The 20,968-nt window shown below is 43.9% G+C and overlaps 1 protein-coding gene across 5 annotated transcripts in view; it reads right to left on the minus strand.

The window, feature by feature from the left end:
* Window positions 1–20,968, minus strand: part of SEMA3B (semaphorin 3B) — a 37,659-nt gene that overhangs the window by 8,387 nt on the left and 8,304 nt on the right. For 3 of the 5 annotated variants that reach the window (XM_075183867.1, XM_075183864.1, XM_075183869.1), the window contains exons 2-9: window positions 11,939–12,074; window positions 9,350–9,504; window positions 9,206–9,268; window positions 5,707–5,826; window positions 4,222–4,315; window positions 2,791–2,910; window positions 233–375; window positions 27–144 (exon numbers count right to left, since the gene is read on the minus strand). In XM_075183867.1, the coding sequence (XP_075039968.1) occupies window positions 27–144; window positions 233–375; window positions 2,791–2,910; window positions 4,222–4,315; window positions 5,707–5,826; window positions 9,206–9,268; window positions 9,350–9,504; window positions 11,939–12,074 (949 nt within the window). Of the gene's footprint in view, window positions 1–26; window positions 145–232; window positions 376–2,790; window positions 2,911–4,221; window positions 4,316–5,706; window positions 5,827–9,205; window positions 9,269–9,349; window positions 9,505–11,938; window positions 12,075–14,010; window positions 14,081–18,151; window positions 18,333–20,968 lie in introns of those variants that run through there. The other 2 variants (XM_075183865.1, XM_075183868.1) reach the window with 2 other exon arrangements.

The raw sequence follows: 20,968 nt of genomic DNA on the forward strand, positions 1-20,968 counted from the left end.
AAATGGAGGAGATAAAAAATACTTACTGAGCTCATCGAAGGAGGTGTCGCCACCTGCGTCATTCCCCGGCACCCTGCACACCAGGCGAGCCTTCAGAAATGTCGTCCATTTGTTCACTAAACTCCGCTGACCTCCCATGTCATTCTGTAAGAGAGAATATAACGGGTCAGCTGATCAGGAACGGGGCACACAAGGACAAAGATGTTGGCGATTCATGTCATTGTTTAGTTACCCGACATATCTGCCCTATCCGGGCGTACGACTGCTTCACACCACCCAGACCCTCAATGGGCGTCTCCCGAAAGAAGAAGTAGATTTTATCATCGTCTGGGTTTTCACTCTCCGGGATCCAAAACACTTTCACAAATTTAGGTTCTAGGAACACAGAACACAGAGAGTAATATTTACAAAGAGCGTCAGAAGTTAAATGCTGAATTTTCACTAGGCTGGTATAATATCCATACTTAGATTTATAAGAGCATTTGTTCTGTTTGCTTGTTGCATGACCTTCTCTTAAATATCTGACTATCCCCTGAAAAATAATATAAGTATCCTGTTAATTTATGACTAGGGCATCACAGCAGATATCAGAGATATCTGCCTCTGTCCTTGTTACTTTGTCCACATAACATTGTATGGGAACTACTATTTTTCACCATTTAACAAGTTTCGATAATCAAAGATTGTCAGAACTTGTGCCCAATGGCTAACAATGTCGTCACCCATTGAATTGGGGGGAACATTGCGATAGAGGGATCTTCTTACCTGCTCTCCCTTCCGGTCACTGTCGCACTGGTAGTGGCCATAGTAGGCTACATATTTAACAAGCACCGTCTTTTAAACACAATAATTTCATTCCTTATCGCTATAATGAGGATCAGAATATCATGACTATTATAAAAAAATGTCTGTGATAGTGCCCGGAGGGGAGAGCAGGAAGATGCAGTGAGGGATTCGAGGAGTCCTCTACTGCAATGCTCTCCCCATAGGCTTCAATGGCTAGCGCCAGCTTCAGACGGCGTTGGTCGTCAGGCATAAGTCCAAAAAATCTCAGATTTACGGAACTTGTTAAATAGCAGTCACCAAGGGAACCGATGGTAACTGCTTTTGAAAACTTTTGGAAACAAAATCATTGTATCTGCTGCGATCCCCTATTGATAAATGAATGAGATACTTAAAAATGCCGTTATCCCCTGACAAATTCTGATAATAAATAGGCCCCAAGGACATAGGACATCACTAAAATGTGTGTTCCCCGTGACAGCCGTTTATCATGACTGCTGCCCCAGCAGAACACTTTTAATACATGGTCACGATCTTTCATTCCGTATCATTGTGACAAGGAATTAAAATGATTTTGGCAAAAAAGTGGTATATAATAAATATTCTATTAATTATTCTGATTATCTTTCAGAGGGCTCTGAATATTGTTATAACACAGGGGTTCCTGCAGTAATGACCACAGTTTATTAGGGGTTCAGGGGTTCCTGCAGCAAGGGCCACAGTTTATTAGGGGTTCAGGGGTTCCTGCAGTAAGGACAGCAGTTTATTAGGGGTTCAGGAATTCCTGCAGTAATGAGCACAGTTTATTAGGGGTTCAGGGGTTCCTGCAGTAAGGGCTGCAGTTTATTAGGGGTTCAGGGGTTCCTGCAGTAATGGCCGCAGTTTATTAGGGGTTCAGGGGTTCCTGCAGTAAGGGCCGCAGTTTATTAGGGGTTCAGGAGTTCCTGCAGTAATGGTCACAATTTATTAGGGGTTCAGGAGTTCCTGCAGTAAGGGCCGCAGTTTATTAGGGGTTCAGGGGTTCCTGCAGTAAGGGCCGCAGTTTATTAGGGGTTCAGGAGTTCCTGCAGTAAGGGCCGCAGTTTATTAGGGGTTCAGGGGTTCCTGCAGTAATGGCCGCAGTTTATTAGGGGTTATGGGGTTCCTGCATAATGGCCACAGTTTATTAGGGGTTCAGGGGTTCCTGCAGTAAGGGTCGCAGTTTATCAGGGGTTCCTGCAGTAAGGGCCGCAGTTTTAGGGGTTCAGGGGTTCCTGCAGCAAGGGCCACAGTTTATTAGGGGTTATGGGGTTCCTGCAGTAATGGCCGCAGTTTATCAGGGGTTCAGTGGTTCCTGCAGTAAGGGCCGCAGTTTTAGGGGTTCAGGGGTTCCTGCAGTAATGGCCGCAGTTTATTAGGGGTTCAGGGGTTCCTGCAGTAATGGCCGCAGTTTATTAGGGGTTCAGGGGTTCCTGCAGTAATGGCTGCAGTTTATTAAGGGTTCAGGGGTTCCTGCAGTAATGGTCACAGTTTATTAGGGGTTCAGGGGTTTCTGCAGTAAGGGCCGCAGTTTATTAGGGGTTCAGGGGTTCCTGCAGTAATGGTCACAGTTTATTAGGGGTTCAGGGGTTCCTGCAGTAATGGTCACAGTTTATTAGGGGTTCAGGGGTTCCTGCAGTAATGGTCACAGTTTATTAGGGGTTCAGGGGTTCCTGCACTATTCCCCCATGTGCAGGTGTTGATATACAGAGAGGTATAAAGCCTCACTGGTCCCAGGCTGACAGCTTATCTCTGCGGCTCGGAGGGGACGTCAGGGTGACATGACCATCAGACCAGGAACTGTTTGTTGTTACAAATGAACTGATCATCTCCAGACAATAACAGCCCCCCATTATCACACAGTCAGATAAGAGTCTCTGTACCACAGACGTTACTCCAGTCCTGAGCAATCCACTAATACCCCAGTATTAATCCTCCAGCGCAATCTATACTATATAAGGTGTATGGGGGAGGGGGGGCGTCACTCACCATTCAGCCAGCGGGAATCGTGCTGCTCGGTGCGCAGGGGGGGCCGCCTTCCCAAGCTCCGGAATATGGTGAAATCTCGCCCCATGAGATCAGTGGCAACTCCAGAGTATATTTCATCTCCTGTTAGAGAGGAGCGGACGGGGAGCCGGGGGGAAATATGGGGAAACAATTAAGAAAGCAAAAGAAGAGTAATATGAGATAGTTATTATATATATATATATACAGTGTTTGTGCAGTATGTGTATATGTTACTGTTAGTATAGTAATGTATATATTGAATGTGCGTGTGTATAAATATATACACATATATATATATATAATCAGTGTAAGAGTGTATATGTGAATGCAGTGTATGTATATAGTGGTGTTATAGTGTATATGGGATTACAGCGTGTGTATATAGTGGTGTTATAGTGTATATGGGAATACAGCGTGTGTATATAGTGGTGTTATAGTGTATATGTGAATGCAGTGTGTGTATATAGTGGTGTTATAGTGTATATGGGATTACAGCGTGTGTATATAGTGGTGTTATAGTGTATATGGGAATACAGCGTGTGTATATAGTGGTGTTATAGTGTATATGAGAATACAGCGTGTGTATATAGTGGTGTTAAAGTGTATATGTGAATGCAGCGTGTGTATATAGTGGTGTTATAGTGTATATGGGAATACAGCGTGTGTATATAGTGGTGTTATAGTGTATATGAGAATACAACGTGTGTATATAGTGGTGTTATAGTGTATATATGAATGCAGTGTGTGTATATAGTGGTGTTATAGTGTATATGGGAATACAGCGTGTGTATATAGTGGTGTTATAGTGTATATGGGAATACAGCGTGTGTATATAGTGGTGTTATAGTGTATATATGAATGCAGTGTGTGTATATAGTGGTGTTATAGTGTATATGGGAATACAGCGTATGTATATAGTGGTGTTATAGTGTATATGAGAATACAGCGTGTGTATATAGTGGTGTTATAGTGTATATATGAATGCAGTGTGTGTATATAGTGGTGTTATAGTGTATATGGGAATACAGCGTGTGTATATAGTGGTGTTATAGTGTATATGAGAATACAGCGTGTGTATATAGTGGTGTTATAGTGTATATGGGAATACAGTGTGTGTATATAGTGGTGTTATAGTGTATATATGAATGCAGTGTGTGTATATAGTGGTGTTATAGTGTATATGAGAATACAGCGTGTGTATATAGTGGTGTTATAGTGTATATGAGAATACAGCGTATGTATATAGTGGATATCAGCAGATCTGTGTGTAACAGCTGGGAATGCTGGTGAAGGAGGCAGTGAGCGCTGCGTGTTGTGAGATATGTAAACAGTGATTTGTGTGTCAGATATGTGTATATTGGGCGGTAATAATACTGCGAACGTTGCACAAGAGTTAGCGTAGTTTATTCTTACCTACAAGCACAGTAGCTGATGTGTGTTTGGGGTCGTATGGGCAGCGCCCCTTCCCATCCTCTAGCCTCTTCATATCCAACTTAAATACTGTGTCCTGCAAACATCGTAACAGAGACTTCAGATAGTATCAACGTACCCCCAGTGTCCTCACATCACAGACCCCACATAGTGCCCCCAACACACGTACCCCCAGTGTCCTCACTTCACAGACCCCACATAGTACCCCCAGTGTCCTCACTTCACAGACCCCACATAGTGCCCCCAACACACGTACCCCCAGTGTCCTCACTTCACAGACCCCACATAGTACCCCCAGTGTCCTCACTTCACAGACCCCACATAGTGCCCCCAACACACGTACCCCCAGTGTCCTCACTTCACAGACCCCACATAGTGCCCCCAAGACACGTACCCCCAGTGTCCTCACTTCACAGACCCCACATAGTGCCCCCAACACACGTACCCCCAGTGTCCTCACTTCACAGACCCCACATAGTGCCCCCAACACACGTACCCCCAGTGTCCTCACTTCACAGACCCCACATAGTGCCCCCAAGACACGTACCCCCAGTTTCCTCACATCACAGACCCCACATAGTGCCCCCAACACACGTACCCCCAGTGTCTTCACATCACAGACCCCACATAGTGTCCCCAACACACGTACCCCCAGTGTCCTCACATCACAGACCCCACATAGTGCCCCCAACACACGTACCCCCAGTGTCCTCACATCACAGACCTCACATAGTGCCCCCCAACACATGTACCCCCAGTGTCCTCACATCACAGACCCCACATAGTGCCACCCAACACATTTACCCCCAGTGTCTTCACATCACAGACCCCACATAGTGCCCCCAACACTCGTACTCCCAGTGTCTTCACATGACAGACCCCACATAGTGCCCCCCAACACATGTACCCCCAGTGTCCTCACATCACAGACCCCACATAGTGCCACCCAACACACGTACCCCCAGTGTCTTCACATCACAGACCCCACATAGTGCCCCCAACACTCGTACTCCCAGTGTCTTCACATGACAGACCCCACATAGTGCCCCCCAACACACGTACCCCCAGTGTCCTCACATCACAGACCCCACATAGTGCCCCCAACACACGTACTCCCAGTGTCCTCACATCACAGACCTCACATAGTGCCCCCCAACATATGTACCCCCAGTGTCTTCACATTACAGACCTCACATAGTGTCCCCAACACACGTACCCCCAGTGTCTTCACATCACAGACCTCACATAGTGTCCCCAACACACGTACCCCCAGTGTCCTCACATCACAGACCTCACATAGTGCCCCCCAACACATGTACCCCCAGTGTCCTCACATCACAGACCCCACATAGTGCCCCCCAACACACGTAGAGCCTTAGTGTTCCCCAACCATGCATCTCCAGTCTCCTCACTTTGCAGACAGCACCCCCATATTATCCCCAACCTATGTACCCCCATTGTCCTCACATCTGTGCGCTGTCCCACGTGCAGGTAGCCACAGGCTGGGTGGAATGCTCCCGTCCCACAGGTAAACAGGTGAGTGCGATTATATAGCTGCAGGACTTTCACATAATTCATACATTCCGTCTGGAGGGAGAAGATGTTACGAGAAACAGTGTTACAACTTGCAGAAAATTACAATTTATTTGTGTTTTACTCAGAATGCCTAAACCCAACAGATCCCAGATGCTGTTACAATCGTCTCGCTTCCATATCTCAGATATCTGGCATAGCTCAGAGAGGGAAGGGAGCCACTGATTACCAGGGAGGAGGGGGAGGCTGTCACACCTCCATGCTGGAATTTACTAAACCACCAACACCCCCGTACTTGACCCTGAACTTTCAGCTCTACAGATTAACAATACAAACCTCTGCAGGACCAGCTATTCTCCTGCAGGGAATGCAGCAGCTGATACTCTGCCATCAGTACAAAAAGCGGGGAATATACTGCTCCATTCTATGAGGGAAGGAGTATCCACTAATAGGATCTAAATCTCACAGTAACTGCAGGGAAACTTCAAAATAAAGTCACTGAATGGAGTGTTGGATCACCACAAGAGTCTACCAGTGTCTGGGATTGTGCAGGAGGACACAGCACTGGGGTCATGAGTTTGATTCCCAACAATGGCCTTATCTGTGTGGGTTTGTATGTTCTCCCCGTGTTTGCGTGGGTTTCCTCCGGGTGCTCCGGTTTCCTCCGACAATCCCCCCAAAAAACAAACATACTAGTAGGTTAATTGGCTGCTATCAAAATTGACCCTAGTCTGTGTGTGTGTGTGTGTTAGGGAATTTAAACTGTAAGCTCCAATGAGGCAGGGACTGATGTGAGTTAGTTCTCTGTACAGCGCTGCGGAATTAGTGGCGCTATATAAATTGATGATGATGATATTCCATATGAAGATCCCTCAACTGACTGCTGGTTGACGTTGCTGCATAAGACGCCGTTCCAGAATATCCCTAAATGCTCAGTTGGGTTCAGCTCTGGCAACTAGAAGGCCATCATATATGGATAACATCAGTGTATGCTCATCAAACCATTGGGCACCCAGACGTGGTCTGTGGATGGGGGTATTGTCATCCTGGAAGACAACCCTCCCATGAGGATAGAAATGCTGCAGCATATGGTACGATGGTTACTCAATACCATTAAGTAGCGATTACCATTGACCTTGCCTTCTATAGATATAACTGCACCCAAACCATGCCAGGTCAATGGCCACCATTACAGAACCACAAGAACCCTTCACTGCTGGAGACAAGCACTCTGGTCACTGTAGAGCTCATTAGGTTGGCACCACACGTGCATTCCTTGGTCGTACATGGTGAAGGATGATCAATCTGATCATATCCTCTCCTGCCACTATTCCCTATGGTATGGCCAGGTGTGATTAGAAGATTGTGCATTATAACCTGACTTATGATATCCTGCTCTGCGGAGTTCACATTGGACCATATTTAATGACCCTGGCTGATTCCGCCAAAGGTTGAAATGTGCAGTTTCTTGCCTGTATTGCCCAGCGCTTTGAATTAATGTATCACAATCCCTGGATTATAAACTTCCGGTCACTGCTGACCTCTGCTGCTATTTTTCCCTCGGAGCCCAATGCTGAGACATCGTTCCTCGTGAAACCTCAGCAACTTTAGCATTGTTTACACCTAGTTGGCGTGCGGGACTTAGGTGAAAGTTCTGATTTCTGCTGACTTCAAAGTAGTAAAGTTTATAGATCAGTTTCAATGGCTAAAAAGTCCTACAGAATAAATGCAGGAAAACCATTAGCTATGCACAATCTCCAAACTGATAACTTATTTATCCCATCAACTGAATACTTGATTTAAAGATTGGGCCTATAGTCAGGGGCATCGCTGCGCCCATCCTCCCGGCCAGGTCCATACATCTTCATGCTTAAGTCTTTCTACTGCACATTTGGGTGCTGGGGAATATTGGGGTACAGCTTACAGGTGACATCGGTGCACTGGTCCATAAATAACCCCCACTTGTGTTAAGTAACACACGAAGGAATGCTGATAATGTAACTGTTGTTGTTGTACTATTGCGCTACATGTAAGCCTTGCTGCAGACTCTCTGTAGGTAATATAATCCACTTGTGAATACACTTGGCTGGTGGGAGTATAGTGCACTATATGTATGATTCATAGCCGAGGATTCACAGCAGGTTTCCACTGGCGGCAGAGTACAGCTCTTTCCCTCTCTGTCACACTTCTCTCTTTCCTTCTTTCCATCTCCCGCACCTTTATTTGAACGCCCAGTGAATGCAACCTACACACAGATGCCCTTTGGCCCCTCGGGAAAATGAGTCTCACAGCTGTGAAAGTAAATATGCTGATGAGCCTGCTGCAATGCATGCTGGGATCCTGGGGTGTGAGTGGGAATATAGGGCAACGCAGGTTGTGAAAGGGCCACCTGACATAACCCTGGATGTGAGCTGTGTCGTAGGACGCACACTGTCCTTTAGTCACTGGCATTATCCAGCCAGGTACCTCCCAATTCCATCATCAATTCCTGCTGAAGTGTAAAGGAGCATGAAGCAGACTTAGAGATTGTCACTGGAAATATGTGAAAACCCTTTAAACATGGAATTAATGTATCTCTACATGCCAGGGAACCCTCCGTCATCTGAAACGTGATGGGGAATGTGTGTTAGCGCTCTGATCGTTCGGGATTGTCTGCACATGTCCTGAGGATGAAGATCCCAATTGTAATGCGCTACGGAATTTGCTGGTGCTATATAAATAAATGATGATGATGATGATGAAGATGCAGTCACGGAAGCGATGGCGTATAGCCGTAATTCTGATACTACCATCAATAGTACGCACGCACAAGCTGCTGTGTCTGTTATTCACTTGTACCACACCAATATTTACCAAGAATAATGATAATCATTAAGAGATAAAAGCAGCTAAACGGTGCAAGTTTACACCTGGACAAACCATGCAAGGGGGTAAATGCTGCCTGCTTTAGCTGGAAGCACACAAATACTGGACAGCTTTAATTTAACATACAGTTGAGCTCCCCCCCCCAACTCTAAATCTGTCAACACATTATAAATTTGTCACCCCTGCAGTTCAACATGGCTTTGGCAAGGAGCATAATGGAACCTTCTTGTTGTATTTAATGTAAGTGATGCCTAATGCATTAAGAATTGTTACCAGTGGTTATAAATTCCATCCACTGACCGTGGCACCCCCAGAACCACTAGCCCTGACGTCTGTTACACTACTAGTCCGCCCGCGTTATCTATATCTTTTCTCAGTTTACAGATCATATGTTACTCACTGGTAATATAATAATTATGCAAATATAATTGTTAGCAACCAATAAGACCATTGGAGAGGCGTGGCCTGCCCGATATAAACAGTAATGTTATATAATTACATTGTACATCTTTACACAAGACAGGGATCGAGACGCACGTCAGATAAAGGTTCTGTCCTCCATACTCACATTAATATCTTTTCCTGCCCAGTTACATTCTTCCCTCCATTCCACAGGGGCCGGCCAGTGAATCTAGAGGGGGGATAGACGATTTATCAGAATTAAGGCAATAAGGCACCTGGGGTAGATGCTATGTCAGCAGATGAATCTTACCACAAAGTCGTTCTTAGTAATGTTATCCAAACTCAGAGACAGGAGGTAATTCTTCCCTCCTACAAAGAGACGGCCGCGCTCCTCATCCAGTAATAGGGTGTCAAAACAGCAGGAACGGTCTAGTGAGTACGTCCGCAGGCCGTGGTGAGACAGATCTGTGGGGAGAGAGGGGGGACAAGAGACCACAGAGGTGAGAGTGAGGAGAGGAAATGTTATGGAAACATCTCACCATACAATATACTAGAGGCCTTAAAGAGATAGGATGATATCACATTCCAAGGGCCCCTGATACCTATACATAGAGAACTCTATGTAAAATGAAAATATAAAAGTAGTTTGTTATCGCTACAAAAAAGACTTGTATAGTAAATAGACCTATTAGTGATGTCAGCGCCTATCATATGTGTTGAGTAATAATGGCTGCGTCCGCTTGTATGGTCCACTTGTGTTTCTCTCATACTCATCTCAGTACCAATAACCCAAGTGACCAGCACACAGAGGTGGAGTTACAAAAACTCTCATAATATAAAAACGTCCGAACACCATATTTGGAACTTCTAATTTTGTTTTTAAAATCAATACAATCAATATATGAGTGTGTTAAAAATGGGCGTAACTAAAGTACATATGTGTGTAAATATGTGAATACGATCAGTCTAAGGAACGGTAACATCGAATAATTAGCATCACAGTTTTTTTACACTGAACGTGGAGTTAACTGGTTTCAGAAAAGGTGTTTTCAGCATTTGCAAATTTGATATTTGAGTTTCTGTGAATCTTAATGTGTTTTCCTGATGACAATACGTATATGTGCTGATACAATACAGCCGAAGGGGTGATACGCTGCAGCTGGGGCCCCTCAGTGTTTACACAGAGTCTCCTCTCATAGTCACCATCAATGGTCTCTCAGGCATTTTGGAAAGTGTCACATAAGGGTCAGAGGTTAAGTGTGTGCAGAAGGCACAGTGTAGAATCCTTCTCTATTATCCCTCACTTTACCCCATAAATACTCACAGAGCGACTACTGCCAGCCACATCACCCCATCAATCTCTCCACTATATAAATGTTCAGGAGATAACCGAGATAACGGAGTCATAATCATATAAACTGCTGAAGATACAGAATGTTTTCTGAATTTAGGAACGTTGCCAGCAGAGGATGATAAATCGCCAGCACAGGACGAGGAGCCAAATTTCCATAATTCTCACTATGGGTCATTACATTTCTGTATCCACTGACTCATCGCTCAGTTTTCCCTCTATTTGGCCCATATATCACTCAGGCTATGCCTTCCTTACTGGCTACATCAGAGGTAGACAACCTGCGTCTCTCAGCTGTGGTGGAAGGGCAGGATGGGACTTGCAGTTCCATCACTACTGGAGAGCTAAAGGTTACCTAGGCCTGATCTAAATGATTCTACTTACCTGTATGTGGACATGTCTCCAAACCGTGGACCACATGTATGTGAGGATATCTCTCCTGACCCTGGACCACCTGTATGTGGACGTCTCTCCTGACCCTGGACCACCTGTATGTGGACATCTCTCCAAACCATGGGCCACATGTATGTGAGGATATCTCTCCTGACCCTGGACCACCTGTATGTGGACGTCTCTCCTGACCCTGGACCACCTGTATGTGGACATCTCTCCAAACCATGGGCCACATGTATGTGAGGATATCTCTCCTGACCCTGGACCACCTGTATGTGGACGTCTCTCCTGACCCTGGACCACCTGTATGTGGACATCTCTCCAAACCATGGACCACCTGTATGTGAGGATATCTCTCCTGACCCTGGACCACCTGTATGTGAGGATATCTCTCCTGACCCTGGACCACCTGTATGTGGACATCTCTCCTGACCTTGGACCACCTGTATGTGAGGATATCTCTCATGACCCTGGACCACCTGTATGTGGACGTCTCTCCTGACCCTGGACCACCTGTATGTGGACATCTCTCCAAACCATGGGCCACCTGTATGTGAGGATATCTCTCCTGACCCTGGACCACCTGTATGTGAAAGACTCTCCAGACTTGGACCACCTGTATGTGGACGTCTCTCCTGACCCTGGACCACCTGTATGTGGACATCTCTCCTGGCCCCCGACCACCTGTATGTGGATGTCTCTCCTGATCCTGGACCACCTGTTTGTGGACGTCTCTCCTGACCCTGTATCAGATTTCAGTCTTTATTCATGTCAGTAGCCCCTTCTATCACCTACTTTCTCTTATTTTACCTTTAAAGGTTTCTGTCACAATCCTTGTTGTAGTTGTCAGTTATCTGGAACAAAATGATGATCTAGTGGAGAAGTCGGCATCTCATTGACCAGTTGAGGTTTGGCAGCACCTTTCCATAGCTGACCGCCTCCTCTTTAAGATTTCTCGTGTCCCATTAGCTGCCATAGCTGAGATTGGGCATTATGCCAGGAGCGAGGGAATCCCTTTCTCACCCCATATTTCATCTGCCCTGCTGGGGGCAGAGTCTCCTTTTCATTCCCATGTCAATGTGTGTTATTTATACAACTTCCCAGGAGAACGATGGCTGAATATTCCTATACAATAAGGATAGTAACAGTACTCACCATGGTGAGACAGTTTCAGACGAGGGGTAACAGCATTGTCTGCACTCACACCCCAACACAGCAAGGCACAGAGACACAGGCGGCAGAGAAGGGATCTCATCTTATGGGGGCGGCTGCTCCCACAGGAGCTCTTCATCTGCAAGAGGAGGAAGACGGTGCAAATAAATATACAAGTGATGGCAATAACAAGAACAGAGGGAATAGCTGCTAACTCCCTGGAAATGTTCCAACTGCGCAGAACAATTCCTCCTATTCTGTATGTCGGATGGGATTCTCCCTATCTGTTTTTTTTCTCCAGGTTTTACAAGATAGTATTTGTTATAATAATATTTATTGAACAAGAAGATTGTAAATGAGGTTATAACGGAGTAAAGTAAAGCTGTTATAACGGAGGTGATAATGCATCAAGGTCCGTCACGCACAATGATCCTCTGCCCAGAGGCAGTATGTCCTTGGAAATGACTTTAGAACATTAATATGGGGTGACTTGCGTTACAGAGACAGTGAGAAATGTACATTTATAAAGAGGACAAACAACAACCTGTAACTCGGTTTAGATATAAGACAAACATAGAATCAGACACCAATGTAGAGTGAAATTTCGCACCCAATATCCATAATGACCGCACAACATCTACCACAAATACTTATTCTATTGTCTGCACTTCCCGCTGATTGGCTGTGAACCAGCGTCTGCTCAGATAATCCAGGTCTGTACATTGGTGGGATCCCCCAGGGATCTTACCAGGGTAATAACGGAGAGAAATCCCCATCTATCATGTTGTACCTGTGTAAAAGGACGATTACCTCATCATCACATATTATCTCGCTTACAATGAGCCTCATTTACAAAGAGCAAGAGATCAGTGCACAATCCTCTTTCCTGACGTCATACACCTCAAGCTTCGCTTTGTAGATTTCCAGCAGAGTGTATGGGCTTACAGAGCAAGATGGCAGCATTGGGTGTTGGGGGACTGACACCAATCATTGCTAAGAAGAGTCAGAGCACCTTTGAAGTGTGATAATGAGATTTCTTTTTGTGGAGTGATATTACCGAAATGAGGATGGAGAGAGCACATTCTTAGGAGGGTTCTTGATGTGGGAGGGAACAAGGCCATATTCAATTAGCAAAAACAATTGATTTTTGCAGGCTCTGAGCTGGCGGAGTTATGGTTTCATCCTATACTTACAATGGGTGGCATTTTGTGCCTGTCAGTTGCACTTTATCGGAGACGTACTCCACCCAATGTGTAACTAAACACATAGAAAATAGAGAGGTTTTCTCTAATGAGTAATTTAAGCCATATATAAGGCTAAACTGAGCAGAATTTTAGGAGAAAAAGAACAGGTTGTAAGTGTAGGAGGATGGACGTTCACTCTCCTGCACAGTGCACATCTTTGCCTCCTGCAAACGTAGCCGCACTTCCTGTTGGTGCAGCCCAGTGTTAGCTAACCTGTGACACTCCAGGTGTTTGTGAAACTACAAGTCCCAGCATGCCCTTCCAGCAATAAGCTGCTATATATTGGCAAAGCATGCTGGGACTTGTAGTTTCACAACACCTGGAGTGTCACAGGTCAGCCAACACTGGTGTAGCCGTTTCCAAAGACCAGAAAGTAGACATGCACCTTGAACAGCGCTGGGCTGTCTAAATAGGCACAATCTGGTGCAAAACCAAAGCCGCTTCCAGTGCGCATTGAGTGACCCTATGTCTACGGAATGTAAAGCTGTGATATGCACAGTCTCCAGTGTCTCCTCGGCACAGAGTCTGATTCACATTGACTAGGGAAAGCCTGATGTGTATGAAGATGCCGGATCAGTAAATACCTTTCACATTCCAAAACAAACCTGCAACAACTAGTTCCAATGCTCCGAAAACAGCTGGCGAACTAATTCCTGTATTACAGATTGTGTAATCGTATTAAGAAGAAACCTGTCCTCAGACCGCCCATTAGTAGATGACCAGATGATACTAGACAGAATATTCAGCATCTTCATAATCTATACCATAAAATATCCAATATAAAATATTCTACTAACAAACGAGGCCATCAAGAAAACTGCACCAACTTACATCTCCTCACGTGTCTCAAAATATCTCCCAACTCGACACCTCCGTTCTGCACAAGATCTGCGTCTCTCTTTCACTCTCATCACATCCTCCCATTCCTGATTACAGGACTTTTTTTTCCAGACTACACCCACTTTGTGGAATTCCCTCCCTTGCACAATAAGACTTTCCTCTAGTCTTCAAACCTTCAAGCGGTCTCTGAAAACCCACCTCTTCAACCTCCCTAGGTTGCCCTATTACCACCCTTTACACAAGACAACAATCCTCTGACCCCCTAACTTGCTGTGTGACTGGATCATATCACTAAGCACTTTTTACCTTTGCAATTTGGCTGGACCAATATGTAATATGTAGCACTTACCCTCATGTATCAAACTCCCATGTCCAGTAGATTGTAAGCTTGTGGGCAGCGTCCTCTTACCACTGTCTGTAATACCCAGTATTGTTTTATTACTGTGTTTGTTCCCAATTGTAAAGCGCTACGGAATATGCTGGCGCTATATAAATAAATGTTGATGATGGTGATGATGACAGACATATACATTATGAAAATATTGGTTAACACGATAAACAACAGTGTTGTATAAAGTGCCAGTTTGTAGCTACTCACAAATTTCCATCTAAGCCCAGCAGAAGGGGAGAATTCATGTTGTAAGGTGTATAACTGCTTTGTAGATGATGGACAATGGGGGAATCACTGACAATGTTGCACTATGCATGTTGGGGCCCTCAGATGAAGAGAATAGAGCTGGATACAGGGGAAAGAGATATACAGGATACTGGTAACATTGTGTCACACAGTGAGATGGAGAAATAGCCAGTCTGGGATCCAGCAACAAGATAAGCAGCAAAGTATTTATCTGGCCACTTCCAGATAACAGAGGGAACAGAGGGAACAGATGGGAAGGCGCTGGCTTTTGAAGTAACCTTAATATTAGTATCAAAGAAAGATTCTCTTTTGATGTTGTAGTTAAGTTTAATGGGCATCTGGCAGTACGCCAGTGATTATTTTAATCCTTCTTTATTTGCACAATATAATGCAGAAATATCTGTTATAAGATGTATCTGGAGTGGGGAAGATTAATGCAAAACAGATATATGAAGCAATAGAGTATTTATAGGGAATATTTATATATTGAAATCTAACCCTAATTAATCACAGGTGGATGAGTGGATATTGGTACGTTAGATGGAGAACATTGCACTTCACAACCATTTATATGAAGCTGTAGGATAAGGGTTACACAGTAATTGCTGAAATACAGTTATATGAAGAACTAAAATATTATAGCACAATATAGAGGGAAAATAGGACTTAGAGTGACCTGTACTGAGGGCTGTAAGGTATTAGGAGTAGTGCTGTGGAATATACTAAGAGATTGCAGTACAGATATATCAATGGTTCACAATGTGTAATGTAGGTTTATAGGTCTATGGAGACTAGCTGTGGCCCTTAGAAATGCTGGAGGGCCACAACCGAAGGACACCATAGCAGAGAGGTCAGTACAGGAGATCTTTGGGGTATTTATGTACTTCCTGTGTTCCTGTGAGCCCCCTCCTGGTGCCCGGACACCACCCACAGCCCCAAAACACGTCAGCAGTATGATAATCCTCTGACTAGCACCTGGGTGCTTCCCTGGCTGTGGTACGACAATTAGTTGTAAGCTCAGTTGAAGCAGAGACTGATGTGAATGAATAAATATTTTCTGTACAGCGCTAGGGAATATGTTGGCGGTATCTAATAATACAATAATCTTACAATAGTCCTCCATAAAACATAAAGAATGATTAAGAACACTCAACTATTATAAGGACATGAAAATAACTAAATTCCGGTTATAATTGTATAGGACAACTGACTGATACAATGCAGGACTCTGTTTTATGGACGGGGATGTCACAATGACGCGTTTCACGTCACATGTAAAGTGCGGCGGTTATATGCTCCAAAGTGAAATAACTCATTTCTATCAGTAAAATGGAGAGGAATTCTCACAATGACAAATGATTAAAGCTCTCAGGACCAATTGTATCACAGAAGGTCAGTGTGACAGCAATAATGTAACATAATATATAGGATAACGAGTACTGAGATCTTACTTCTGCAATGAAAACACTATAAACATTAGACACGTGAAAAGCACCTGAGTGACTTAGAGAAATGACCTTTACAACGTTACAAATGAGGTTGCACAGTTGTTATGTTGTGAGATGACCCAGAACCTTTTATTGCAGAAATGTTCTCCTGTATAAGAAGTTATCATTGGGAGACCTCTTATATAACAGCTGAGTTTTCATGAATATAAAGTATGAAACATAATGCAACAGTAACGGATCTTGCGGTAAGTATTACAGTATTATTGCTTTGGAGTAATAGTAATAATTATTATTACTAATACCAGTAGCCAGTAGGAAAGAGTGACTGTTCTGAATTCCATGACCTTAGATGTGACTGAGATCAGGAGAGCAGTATTAGCCACTAATTCCTGTATGTGCATTATGTTCAGATTAGCAGTTCTCAGAAAATAATGCCACTTCTTCTTTGTTCAGAACCGAGTGGTTGTGAGAATTCCTAAGATCATGAAATCTTATGCAACAGGAGCATTCTGTAAGTACCCCTCCAGGTCACCACACCTGTAATCCCCACAGAGGTCAGAGGTCAGGCACACAGCAGGGCAGAGCAGGAATTTAGAGGGTGCACTAGGACATTAATCATAAATGGGGTTTGGCTGATCTGTGGCTTCCTGGGATCAGATGGCAAATAGATCATTTCTGTTGTTGTCACACAAGTAACAGAATCGTCCCCACAAGCAGTTCTGTACGTACAGCCCAATATTATGATACAGACGATGCAGAAACAGAACACAAAATAAGCATTCAGCAAATTGTTCTTAAATTAATATCGGGACTCTCAATACGCCTGTCTGCTCAGCAGTTACAGTGTTTAGGAAGGGGGAGCAGAGGAGGAAGGAATGTTTCAGTCCAATATTTGTATTTAATTAATATGTAGACATCCACTGTAGAGGCTGCGTTTCAGGAATACTTTGGAGCTGAGCGCGTCACACATGATACAGTCTCGGATCTTATAAAACTACAATCACCATCGGGTCATTCTTACTGAATATGATTACACTTTCTGCATTTTTAATATGTCTTTTCAATAAAACACATAAAGGTCAGAAAATAATAATAGTAAGATATTAAAGGCAGGAAAAGAGGACATATACTGTGCAGTTTGTCATTATTAGAAATGGGGACATTTTAAGGGATATATCTCTAAAATCTGACACTGTCCTGTTCTGTATCTTAGCTCAGTTCTGTGGGTGTAAAGATGACATTTTCTTAAATTAATCTTTAAATGATCTTAACAAGAAAAAGCAAAACACAAGTTGTATTAAGCAGCTGTTGTGCTGTATACAGATTATTGTGGTAGAATTAATTAAATCATTGTAAGCACCTGTTCATAGGACACACATATATATATATATATATATATATATATATATATTACTGCTACTGATACATCCAGTATGTGTAATACAGTATGTATATTATATATATTACCACTATGTTTAACACAGTTTGTATATATATATATATATATATATATATATATATATATATATATATATATATATACATATATATTACAGTTATCAATACTTCCATTATGTGTATACAATATATTATCATCATCATCAACACTTATTTGTAAAGCGCCAGCAGATTCAGTAGCACTTTACAATGGGGAATAAACAGTAATAAAACAATACTGGGTAATACATATAGACAGAGAGGTAAGAGGTACAATTATATACGGCTATGCCATACGATTCAGTATCTCTCTGTATACACATGTAGCGCAGTCCTAGAATTCAATATACGCCACACTCTGCTACAACCCACAGTCATGCACTGTATACACTCATACCCCTATTCACACTTATTTACAACACTATCGATATGATCATGAAGTGCACAGTGTGTACTCTGACACCTGGCTTTTCTCTGACACAATACACAACCAGTACACCCAAAACTGTACTCAAATTCTGCATTCTAACCATCCTGTCCCCAAGAGCTGACAATCTCAGCACATACATGTAAAATATCAGTCCTTCCCATTCCACCATGCAGAACTTACCTGTAAGTGCTGCCACAGCCAAGCTGTTTAAGGGTTAAGGGTAGGAGAAGGAACAAGGGCAGATAATGAGCTTTTTGCCCCACCGAATAACCAAGTTTATCTGCCCTGTGGGGACGGTTGGAGTTTGAGAGGTGAGCACTTTCTTTCTGGCTCTCTGTGTCTGTCCTACTCCCTCCCACTCTATATGTGCCATTCACTGCTCCGGGGAGAGAGAGAGAGGGAGGAGAGGGGGCTGGCTGGAGAGAGGAGACAGCGTAATATTGTGATGCAACAAGTGTTTGGGGAAAATACTATTCCTTGTCCGCAGCAAGGGGCAGGCTGGGCAGAGGGGGCATCTACCCTGGGCTGGGGCACTGGGCTACATACATTTTTTTGCCTTGAAAATGTTCCAAATAGTTGAGTCTCGCCCCTCGAGAGCCCTAGCCCCTGTCCGCAGCTATCGCCCTCTTCCACAGCAGATTCAGGTCACTCCTACTGGCCAGCACTCACCTGAGCTGTCACCAGGATCAGATAACGCCCACTCATCTCTCAGCTGTGCCAACAAACTAGAATTCTCTAAATGCTCTGACGTCACCTCGCCAACACCCACAGCCTGAATGTGACAACAGCTTCACTCCTGCAACACATAAATCACAGCACCCCAAATGCCCACATACCAATCTCATGGCTGCACTACCACTGTCCCGCAATAATATAGTACTTTCCATCTAACGCTACTCTTCTAGCTCCCCCTGCACATTGCAATGCCCATCCCGACTCCATATCATACCATTGTCTTTACAACCAGACAGCTGGCATTCTCCCACATCTTTTACTGCACCCAGGGGGTTTAGACTGCAACCTTTGCCCATACTGAAGCAGCACTGTACAGTATTACATGTGTCCTAGGCAGAGAGAGGGGGAATCAGCAATGATCATGGGGTAGTTGTGTACAGGGACATCCTTACTCCACTGTTACCAACACTTTCAAATCATTCCCAGGGGCACTTAGCGGAAGACCCAGCGCCCTCTGTACGCAATACTGTATCTGCGGATTCCAGAGGATGACATGGCAAGTCTACTGAATATGATTATGACATTTCTTTAGCATTTTAAATCATTTCCTTCTATAAATATTATATTATAAAGTCCAGAAAATAAGGATAGATGGTGAGAATTGCATCTAACATGCAGAAAAAGGAGAATTGCATCAATACTGACATATAGGAGCCTAGACAACCTGAGACTATTCCTGAAGGTGGGATACAGAGGCCCAATATACACACCTGCAATGCACATTCCTACATACACGTCTAAGTGTGTAACATGTTCATGTCCAGAGTCACACACTAGGCTGAAAAAGACACATTCCAGCCAGCGACAAGTGTGGGCCTCCTACACCCAGAGATAATGGGAGGAGAGGGGGGCCACATGTTACAATGACGGCCAGGAGAATGGGAAGACAAGTGCAGGGGGATTAGGAAGCAATTAATGGAGGTCGGAGAAGGAGGGGTATAAATGAATAATAGCGAGTTAAGAAAGGAGGGAAAATAATGAATATTACTTATTTATAAGGAATATTTATTAGTAGTTTTTGTTCAGTGTTCAATGAAGCCCAAGGACTTAGATTACTCTGCACAAAACACTTCATATATAACAGACAGAGGAGGACTATAGGTGCCGGGCACAGGATTAGTGTGGATCGCAGGCATTCCTAAGGGACACTAAAGTGCAATACGAGATTCTATTTGCAGGACACTTATTATTTAGATAAGGTGAAGGGTTGGAGAAGGCTCTTACTTCCTACAAAGACAGAGGAGGTCACTTATGTACAATGTGCACCGCAAAATGCCTCCGTCTGGCAGCGTGCGTCTATATCGTTCATCCAGCATGTATTACGGTGCACATCTAGCCTTCAGTCTGAAGCCTGGCACTGTCCAAAGGTGTTATCTCATCATACTCCACCTATCACCTAATTACTGCCCCTGTCATTACATAAAACCTTTATACCAAAAATACTGCTCGGTTTACTCTTATTTATGGTTTAAAATATTTATGAGACAACTTGGTTAAAGAATTCCGAAGGTTTGGTTTACTATCTAACTTCAAAATTAACTATGGCAAGTCAGTGACTCTGAATATTAATACCCCGGCCCCTGTGGTGGAGGGTTTAAAATGTGCCTTCCCTTTTATTTGGCATCTCACCCAATTGAAATATTTAGGAGTGGTACTTTCTAATGACCTCTCGCGCCTATATGACCTCAACTTTAAACCAATTCTTGGGAATCTCCGGGCTGATTTGAGAGAGTGGCAGAGCAAAAATTTCACATGGATAGGTAGGGTTAACATTATAAAAATGAATGTCCTACCCCGACTTCTCTACCTCATACAGACGTTACCTATTTTAATCCCCGACTCCTGGTTTCAGGGCATCCAACGTTTGGTGCGGGACTTTGTGTGGAGTGGGAGGCGCCCAAGATTCAAGCATGACACTCTATTTAGACGAAGACACTTGGGGGGTCTCCAGCTTCCCCACATACCATCATACTATGATGCTGCAATCTTAACCAGAATAATGGAGATGTCAGTTCAAGAGGGTAGGAAACAATGGGTAGCGATCGAATCATCATACCTCGACTCCTCTAGTACTACGGTAATTTGGTTAACCAAATTACCCAGAATCTCGCACCCTACCCTAGGACCTACTCTTATTAAATGGTCTAAGTTAAGAACTCTTACTCATATTTCATCTTTAATATCCCCACTAACGCCATTGTTCAACAACCCCAAGTTCCCCCCTGGAACTACCCCATTAGCGTTTAACCTGTGGTTGCGAGC

The sequence above is a fragment of the Mixophyes fleayi genome, chromosome 8, assembly GCF_038048845.1.
Source record: "Mixophyes fleayi isolate aMixFle1 chromosome 8, aMixFle1.hap1, whole genome shotgun sequence".
NCBI classification, from domain to species: Eukaryota; Metazoa; Chordata; class Amphibia; order Anura; family Limnodynastidae; genus Mixophyes; species Mixophyes fleayi.